This window comes from Elephas maximus, chromosome 5 (assembly GCF_024166365.1).
Source record: "Elephas maximus indicus isolate mEleMax1 chromosome 5, mEleMax1 primary haplotype, whole genome shotgun sequence".
Lineage (NCBI taxonomy): Eukaryota > Metazoa > Chordata > Mammalia > Proboscidea > Elephantidae > Elephas > Elephas maximus.
The window spans coordinates 87,296,208-87,306,796 of NC_064823.1; the positions used below are offsets into that span (position 1 = coordinate 87,296,208).

Sequence of the window (10,589 nt, forward strand, 5' to 3'; positions counted from 1 at the left end):
TTGAAGATAGGTATGAATCTATCTAGGTAATAAAGTTGATTTTTTTTTTTTAGTGAACTCCTGCTTTGAAATTATTATTAGCTTCTGATTTAATTATATAGAGTAAATGCAAAATAAAGAAGGATTACATCAAAGCATAGGTTATCGGGGGTTGCTTTGGAAGAAAATACTGAAATGTAAGCAATGCATTTCTTTCCAAAGCAGCATTTAAATTTCAGACTTCAACCGCAGTTGTGATTGTTTTTAGTTTGTTAGTTGCCTGGAGCGTTATTTTAAGAAAGCAGAAGCACCATCATTTGCACATTCCTTATAGATCGCACACCTTAACCCTGACCTCTCAGCTCCAGTGTTTCAAAAGAAGTGAAGGCAAGATGAAGAATCGTTTGCTTTTCTGGGGAGTCCTGGCCATTTTTGTTAAAGCTGTTCTTGTGACAGGTATGTGGTATTTAGAAAATGAACCTAGAAAAAAGGAAAAATATAGTACAGATTCTTCAGATTCAAGCATTTATGTTTATGCTTTGCTTGACCAGCTAGTCAGCCACTGTTTTCTAGCATGTCTTAATCTTTATATGGGCAGTGATCTTTATACAAACATGACTCAGTGTGATTCTTTTTTTATTCCTTTTTTCTCTTATTTGCCTACTACATCCTGGAGAATAAGGAAATAGGTATTTCTGGATAACTATATAAAAAAAAATAGATAGCCATATTTATAAGTCTCCATCTTGAGTCTTGAAAATCAGTAATTCTCCCCTGGGGTCTCTTAAATTAGTACTCTGGAGAAATGAATAATTACAGTAGATAAGATATAATGCATTGAGATTTTATATCCCCAGAGAGACTGACATTAATTCTAACAATTTTCCTGGATCTGAGCCTACAGATTTATTATGTCCCTTTAACATTGTTTGATGTTATACAAGTTGTCTATAACGTGATGGCTGAATTTTGCTTTTTTTGTGTACAAAACTTTCAAACAACTATAGAAAGTAGTATACACCCTGAATATAGAGGTACCGTATTAAATAATTTCTATTTAGAAGACACATAAGTTAGAGGAGATATAATTTGGCTGGATTAACCATTTCTAATACTGAGGTTATAGTTCTTATTCAAACATCCCCAAACCACCACCAGGATTTCCTATTTAAACATAGAACATGAAAAGAATGTAATTTAGAATAGTTATTATACATTTTTATTATACATATATATTTATATTAGCTTAGCATTAAGTCATAGCTTTCTAATAAGATTTAAAAAGTATTAGTAGTAGAACATGTATATATTCATATATAAACATATATTATAAATCTGCTTATAGTATATAAATATATTTGTTAGGAAAAAGTATGTAACTGCATATATAATAGCCAGCATTCATCGAATACATATTATATTCTAGGCACTGTGCTAACTGTTCTACATATACTATTCCATTTAATTCTCACAGTAGCTATGTGAGGATAGGTACTTTTACTATGTCCGGCGTATAGCTGAGCCAGTTAAGAGACTTCTTGACTTAACAAAGGTCACATAGCAAGGAAGTGGTAGGTAGAACTGAAGCAAGCTGAGTTTATCGCACCTATTCCTAACCACTATCCTGTTCTGCCTACCTAAGAGAATCATCTTTCAATAAATTCATTACAGTCATATCTAGCATGTGTTAAGTCTATTTTCTTATTTGACCTGAATGAAATATTTATTGAGCACCTACTATGTCTGAGGTTCTCTGGGAATAAAGTAAGGCACAGTCCATAATAATAGGTTTATTAGGGAAAATACTGGCCATCTGTGAGAGAGAATGTCAGAGTCCTATAAATCCTGGTGAATTGAAAGCAGTTGTACATTTTCCAGGAGCTATATTAGGCCACCTAATTTTATATAATATCAGTAATGATAGTTTCTCTCTAGGGTCCTGGTAAGGAAGTACATTATGTGTCATAATAAACAGAGACATTTTCTGTTTAAGACTTTATAGTCAAGTCACTTACTCAGCTATTAATATCAGGTTTTGGTTAGATAGTATATATTCATTTCTATTTTATTGAGAAAAATATTTAATAAGAGTCATGGATACAGGAGGAAGAAGACACATTTAAGTCATCTTACTGCTTTCAGAACATTAATAAGATTTATATCATTATCTTGAATTGACTTTATAGTATTTCTTCTCCAATACCATAAGGACTTTTGTCAGAAGATTTATTAAGAACTTATGAATAATGGCATAGTAATGCTTTATAAAGTTCTTTATAAGCACAATAACAGTGGTTTTAAAATGTCTTTGTAATGGCTGTTATCATTAAGACGGAAATATTGCAATTAGTTTCTCTCTGCTTTGGGAATCATCTCAGGAATAATTGGACTTCCAGTTAAGAACAATTTTTCCTATCCTGACTATTTAACCTTTATAACTTGAATGTATGTGCTAAATCTTTATTTTATTAGTTGAGGCTTGATGAGAGAAATTTTTAAAGGTCATTTAGCTAAAGCTATAAGAACAGATAAAGATATTTAACATCAGTATAATTGTTTAATTAATACTATTATTGTAAAGGTATTATTAACTTCAAATATCTAAGTATTAACTGATCTAAGTCAGATAATAAGGAATTTTGTTTGTTTATTCTTTGATAATCAAATTTGTCAATAAAAAGACACTCAAAGTTAAGGTTTTAAATGGTCATCTATATATTCTTTCACTTATTAATTTTTTCTGTATACAGGCATATTATATTAAATAGAGCTTGTTCCTCACAATGTTTTCTAAGTTTTCTTTTGCAAATTTATAATACTTTACATCTATATATACTACATCTTTTAAAATAATTCTCATAAGCATTATTAATAAATATAGCACTTATTTTTTATTTGATTGAATGATTATACCATGATAACCTGATTGGTACTATGAAAAAGAAGAATATAATTCAGTTTAGGAAAATTGTGTTGGAGACTATTTAAGTCATATAAAAAATAAGGTTATCTTTTGAAACTGGGTTTATAAAGGCTAAAGCTATTTTTGTTTACTTTTTAATGAATTTGCTTTGGTATGGGAGAAATCAATGTAGATTTCTGTTTTCTCTCTCACTTTGGTATTTGGAAGTGATTTTTACAGGGCTACATTAATCAGAAGCTATACCTCAATTAGAAACATCAGGTGAAAAGCAGAATTCACCCAGCCTAGGTTTCCATAGACTACATAAAAGGGGTGGGGGCGGGGGCCGGGGGTGCGAAGAAAATTCTTGGTAGAGTTCATTTGGATTTCTTTCACTATGAGATCCCACTTTATTTTTTTATTGTGGTGAGATATGTTAACAAGATAATTCCCATTTAAACCATTTTTACATGTACAATTCAAGTGACATTATTTACGTTCCTCATCACCCTTTAACAGAAACTCAGTACCCCTTAAGAAATACCTCCCCATTTCCTCCTCCCGCCTGCCTGCCCCTTGTAATCACTAATGAACTTTTGGTCTCTATGCATTTGAAATTCCACTTTTAGCTATTTTAGATTAGGAAAGAGAACATGAGAAGAAAGCTGAGACTGAACAACTGTATAACCTTCTTTTTCTGAAGGCAAGAAAGAAATTAATACAGATTTATATAAATAAAGTTTTGTTTCCCTTTCTTCTTAATATGTTTTACCTTTCAAGCCCAAGACAAAGATGAAAGGACCCTTCTTGTTGACAACAAGTGTAAGTGTGTCCGGATTACTTCCAGGATCATCCCTTCTAAAGAAGATCCTAGCCAGGATATTGTGGAAAGAAACATCCGAATTATGTATGTGGCATTCCATAGTTCCCTTTTTTCATGCTGTAAGCAGGGATACTTTATAATATTAAGCATTGAATGTAATATCTATATTTTTCCTACCTTTCTGGGGGTGTTGTACTTTATATGAGGTTGAGTCATGTTAATGGAGGTGAGACAACTCTACAGAAGTTGGGGGTGGGGGTGGGGCAGGCATTGGGTGGTGGTGCCAGGAACAAAGTTTCCTAGACCAGGGACTTTCAGGCAGTCTCAAATCAGCCAGCCAGATCAGTAATAACTGAAGGTTCTGATCTAGCCGTTGACATGTCCTATTTATATGGAGTGATTTTAATTTGAATCAGAACTTTCAGTTGCCCTTGATCAGTTCAAACTGAAATTTCTGATAACCCTAAAAGCGTTATTTTGTACCATATATGGTATACACTGTACTGAATTCTACACTGTACTTAAATGTCTGCATAAAGATAAGGTAGGCTGTTCAAATTGACTAATTTGATTCAGTCTTCACTTTTAGATTGAACTTCAGATATTCATTTCATTTCACACATAGACCAGAGTTATATGCTATGTGATTCGTATTCAGTGTTAATAATATTTGAGAAATGAAATTTCTGTTGTATCCAGTCTGTAATGTCTTCCTTATGAACCACTCCTACCATGAATAGTTTTCCTACAGTCAAATACTTCCAATAGCAAAAGAATCTAGCATTCAATCCCCTTCAGTCAGTAGGATAAATATGTGGTTAAGAATCTTGTTTCAAGTCCTCACCGGTTCGCTTAATATCTGTGTGATCTTGTATGCAAGTTACTTATCCATTCTAAACTTCAACTTTCTCATCTCTGGATGGGGGAAAAATAATGTCTACCTCAGAGAGTTATTGTAAATATAAATTGATAATATCTATTCCTTTGAGAGCTTGGCATAGTTCTTGACACAGAGCCAACAAAATATTGACATTTATTTATTCACTTAACCTGTGTGCCTGTGTAGCCTATCATTATCACTGTCCTGCTTAAAACTGCTTTGATGGTATTCCCAACATTGTTCTTAGGATAAATTACAAATGCCTCAACTAACCTACAAAGCTCAGCATAAGGCTCGAGCTCATCTACTGCCACTGTTCTTTCACTTTAAGTTTGAAAATCCAGCAATATTTCAGTACCTTTATTTCCTCAAACTCACAGTACTCTCTTCCTCTTCTGTTTTTATACATACTAGTCCTGCTTGAAGTACTCTTCCTTTCACCCATCTTAGCCTGCTTCACTCCTGCTCAACCTACATGTCCTAGTTTAGACATAACTTCCTCTAGCAGGTTTTCTTTGACTAAGCCTTTCTCCACAACAACTTCCTATTGTTGGCTGCCACTGAGTTAGCCCCTGACTCATGAAGGCCCCATTCACAACCACTTTTGTACCATCCCCATGATTGGTTGGGGATCACACTGTTGTGATGCATCGGGTTTTCACTGGCTGATTTTCAGAAGTAGACCTCCAGGCCTTTCTTCCTAGTCAGTCTCAGCCTTAGTCTGGTAGCTCTGCAGAAACCTGATGCTTCCTTGGTCTCATTTCTAAAAATTCTATTAGTATTGAAGTTTACATCTGCTGCTATGTCATTATGGCAGCTCTTCTGACTCCATTACTCAACATGACTCCTAGGGTAAAATAGTGTATACTAAATAAAATATAATGTGAATATATGCATGCAAATACTTTATAGGATTGTGAGGCTTAAATACAAAAATGTATTAAAGCATCTAGAGCAGTGTCTGGCCCACAATAAGCCAAAAAGACCAAACCTGTTGCTATGGAGTTGATTCTGACTCATCATGACCCTATAGAACAGGGTAGAACTGCTTCACAGGGTTTCCAAGGCTGTAATCCTTACAGAAGCAGAATTCCACATCTTTGTCCCATGGAGCGGCAGGTGGGTTCAAACCACTGACCTTTCTGTTAGCAGCCAAGCACTTAACCACTGTATCACCAGGGCTTCTTTTTGGCTCACAGTGTTGTTGTTGTTAGGTGCCATTGAGTTGGTTCTGATTCATAGTGACCCTAGGTACAACAGAATGAAACACCGTCTGGTCCTATGCCATCCTCACAATCATTGTTATGCTTAAGTCCATTGTTGCAGCCACTGTGTCAGTCCATCTCATTGAGGGTCCTCCTCTTTTTTGCTGTCCCTCTACTTTACCAAACATGATTTCCTTCTCCAGGAACTGATCCCTCCTGACAACACGTCCAAAGTATGTGAGACGTAGTCTCGCCATCCTGGCTTCTAAGGAGCATTGTACTTCTTCCGAGACAGATTTGTCCGTTCTTTGGGCAGTCCATGGTATAGTCAATATTCTTCTCCAACATCATAATTCAAAGGTGTCAGTTCTTTGGTCTTCCTTTTTCATCGTCCAGCTTTCACATGCATAGGAGGTGATTGAAAGCACCGTGGCTTGGGTCAGGTGCACCTTAGCCTTCAAAGTGACATCTTTGCTTTTCAACACTTTAAAGAGGTCTTTTGCAGCACATTTGCCCAATGCAATGCCTCATAGTAGGCACACATAAATGTTTTCACTTATCTTTCTCACCATTTAAAGCCTTCATGGTATTATTAGATCCTTTACAGTTTATAAGGAATAGATTCATTCCTTCAACAAATATTTATTTTGTACTAATGAATGCCAAATACTGAGGGTTAGAGTTGAGTGTGCAGTAATTTATATAAAACACAGCCCATGTCCTCAAAGAGTCTACACTCTAGTAGGGAACTTTAAACAAGTAAAAAGGCAATTACAATACAGTATTTTAAGTGCTATGATGGATAAAAACCAAACCCCTTGCCGTCTAGTTGATTGTGACACATAGTGACTCATACAGAGTAAAACTGCCCGATAGGATTTCCAGAGAGCAGCTGGTAGATTTGAACTGCTGACCTTTTGATTAGCAGCCAAGCTCTTAACCATTGTGCCACCAGGGGTCCATGACAGGAATAGGCACAGGATACTGGAGAAGCGTGGAAACCCTGGTGGTGCAGTGGTTAAGAGTTCGACTGCTAACGAAAAAGTTGGGAGTTCGAATCCACGATGTACTCTTTGGAAACCCTATGGGGTAGTTCTGCTCTGTCCTGTAGGCTCGCTATCAGTTGGAATCAATTCAAGGGCAACGGGTATTGTAGGAGCACTGTGGAAGGGTACCCAATCCAATCCTGGATGGAGTGGCAGTGGGAGGCAGGAAAGGTGTTTGGAGTAAATGATGGACATGAAGGATAATGGCTATTGCTGGGTGAATGGTAGTTAACTGTATAAATATGTGTGTGATGAGTGACAGGATTGATAGGTGGGGCAAGTCGTTCCAAGGAAAGGAAACAGGCTTATTGTGAGAATTACATGAAATCATCATGTAACATGCTGTACATAGTACCACACCCACAGTAAGTACTTAGTAAATGTTAGAACTGTTATTATTTTTAAGAATTGGAGGTGAAAAAAGCATTGCAAGTGTGTGGAGTGGCAAAAAGTTGTTTACAGATGGCATGTAGTGTGAAGAGGATGGTGTGGTGAGAGATGAGGCTGGAGAGTTGGGGGCATATGATGAAGTGCATTCTATCCCATGTTAAGGACACCCTGTTATCTGGGGAGACACTAGTTTTTAAGCAGAGGAGGAAATTAGATTTGTATTTTAGAAAGGCTATTTTGACTACAATGTGACTAATGTGTTGGAAGGGTCAGAGAGGGAAGATTCAGGGATGATATCCAGGTTTTGGCTGGATGCCTTTGTGGGTGATATTGCTACATATGGAGTTAGGAAACACATTTTTTGTTTGATTCTTTCTTTCTTTTGGTAGGGAGGGGTGCATAGGGGGAGAACAGCATCATAAATGAAAGCATTTAAAAGATAATGAAATCACCTGAATTGGTTGATAAGTGTTATCTAATTTTTCATGGGATATCACCAAATCAAGAGATTCTAGTTATAGCTTTGCTGCTTATTAGTTGTATGAACTTGGATAGGTCACCTAGTCTCTTTGATTTCTAATCTCAGTGTCCCTAAAATAATATGTCTGTCCATTCATTCAACAAATATTGAACATATTACATATGTCACACATCCAGCGAGGCGCTGAGAAAACATTAATGAAAAGATTTTTTTTTTTTTTTGCCTCAAGGAATGTATACTCTGGAGAAACAGTCATTCTATAGGCAAGAAATTATGACATGACATTTATTGTAATAAAGATACATAAGCTTCAATGAGACTACAGAAGAAGGAGTTTATTGGTGAGGTTGAGGTAATCACAGAGGACGCATAACTTGACCTGATTCTTAAAGGAAAAGTAGGGATTGGCCAAGTAAGCAGGTGGTTGACGGAGGAGGTGCCTGAGTTTTATTTTGAAAGGGAAATGTTTAAAATGCAGCAAATTACCGTGAAAATCTGAGTTATAGCATTACTATAGAGTGTTCATAGTGTGCTAACGTAATGGTAAGTACTGTTCTAATGAAATATTAAGTTCAGTTCTGGCAATACAGCTATTACCAAACCTATTAATATCTGCTAGTTTAATTATTTTGCTTTATTTTCTTTCTTTTTTTTTAGTGTTCCTCTGAACAACAGGGAGAATATCTCTGATCCCACCTCGCCACTGAGAACCAAATTTGTGTACCATTTGTCTGACCTGTAAGAAATTTTCCTTCATAGTAGTATAGACATGGAAGTTAATAACTTTTGATGAACCTCATTAGTAAGAATGTTTCTGAAAATATGTTGATGTATCAACATTACAGATATAATTGGAACTTTCGAATAATTCATTCCTGTTTTAATTATTAAAAAAATTATCAGGTATTATAAATTCATAAATTTTTATCACAGGTTTATTCTAAAGAAGAAATTGTTGTCATTAGTATAGAAAGGGCCAATTTATCTTAATCGTTCAGTAAGTGGATTTCAGATATATGCACATGCAGGTGTTTCTTTGGCAACTATACAAGCAAGCCAGCATCGAACAGTTTTTTTTTTTTTTTAATTCTGCCTGCCTTGTCACTATAAATTTTACTATGTATACAGTTGTGAATAAAACTAACACAATAGAAGTTGCTGTGTATGTATAGACAAATCAGTATCATATTACTAGTTATATTGCTTACTTTTTAGCTAAGTGTTACATATTAAAGTTTGAAAAATCTTATAAATGATTCTGTATCGTAGAGCTGCTGAGGTCTGAAAGGAGTCACCTTTTGTCAGTTGTCAGGTCAGAGCTGGAAGAGCTAATTGATTTTAGGTAGAAATGTGTAGTCACTCAGATTTTGAGACAGCATTTGACAGGGAGTGTCTAATGCAGATACTTGTTTTTCAGCTGTAAAAAATGTGATCCCGTAGAAGTGGAGCTGGACAATCAGGTGGTTACTGCCACCCAGAGCAATATCTGTGATGAAGACAGTGAGACCTGCTATACTTACGACAGAAACAAGTGCTACACTAATACGGTCCCACTGATCTATGGTGGTAAGACCAAAATGGTGACAACGGCCCTGACACCGGATTCCTGCTATCGTGATTAATTTACGCCATTGCTGACTGCACAGCTCCTTATGTTGAAAGGCTCTCCATTTCAATCCAGAAAGCTAATACGTTTACTACCAAGGAAATAAAATCAGGTTTTTGGATAATGTGAAACTACCTTTTCCCCAAAGTAATTGACATAGTAACATTATTCTTATGTTTGTTGGTTAATTCTTTCTTCATAGTATATTCACACTTATCAAGCTTGCCTGAAGGGGTACACTTCCTTAAAAATGGAATTTCTACCATTTAAAAAAACAGACAAGGGGAGAAAATAAAACTCAAAGAGTGAAAATAAGGCGACATAATTAAATTTTGCCTTTTTTTTTTTTTTGGCTTTGACTTGGAGAGCCACCGCTTTTACACATTCTTTTCTCTTTTAAAATAGTATTACTGTGTAGAGAAAATTTATGTATAAAACATAGATTAGCCTATGTCTTCATTAGAAAGATAATAATTGGAGAACATATTTGGAACTACTTATAAAAATAATTTAAAATAGGGGCTCTAATATTTATGAAACTGATCAGAAATTGACATCTTTAAATGCATAATTGAAAAATATATTTTGCTGTGACACAGACTGGGCAGCAGATGATACAGATTTTTCTTTTTTTTTGATAAAAATTTAATTTTGATAATCAGGCTAGTATAAGAAAAACCATCCATGTTGTGACTGAATCTAATGAAATCTGTATTCCAAAATATGTATTCTCTAGCACAGTTTGACCAATTAAATAGATTCATAAGCATATACCTGTGTGGAATAGTTCATTCGAAAAGAGTTTGTGTTAACTTTCTTGTATGTAAGTTAAAATATAATTTATTATTGGTGAACAGTTTGAAGTATGTACAAGTATATATATGAGGTGCATTTGTCATTTTAGACCTAAAATTAAATAAAAAGGCAAGGCCCCTCCTGATAAACACAGTATCAATCATGGCAGGTAAAATTTTTTCTTGGCAGGACTCAAGTGCAGTTGATAACACATATCTGTGGGCAGTAAATGCTGACTCTGGGTTTAAAGTAGAGAGTAAAAGTTGGTTTCTTGAGGCATTGTTCTATGTTTTCTTTTTTTAATGGTAATAATCATTTTGAATAACTTCCACTGTGTTTATATGGATTAATTCAGTGTTTCTTGAGGAATAATCATAGGATATTCTGGGACTTTAGTAGGAATCATAACTTTGACATACCAAGGATACATCCATTCTTAAATGGTCTTCAGTCTAGCGTGTGGTTTTGGCCAAGTCTTTGAC

General features: G+C 35.2%; 1 protein-coding gene across 1 annotated transcript; it reads left to right on the forward strand.

The window, feature by feature from the left end:
- Nucleotides 1–295: 295 nt before the first annotated feature.
- JCHAIN (joining chain of multimeric IgA and IgM) lies at nt 296–10,083 on the forward strand. Its single transcript, XM_049886097.1, has 4 exons — nt 296–435; nt 3,662–3,788; nt 8,364–8,444; nt 9,124–10,083. The coding sequence occupies exons 1-4, from the start codon at nt 372–374 to the stop codon at nt 9,326–9,328; spliced, it is 477 nt and encodes a 158-aa protein (XP_049742054.1). The 5' UTR covers nt 296–371; the 3' UTR covers nt 9,329–10,083.
- Nucleotides 10,084–10,589: the final 506 nt, after the last annotated feature.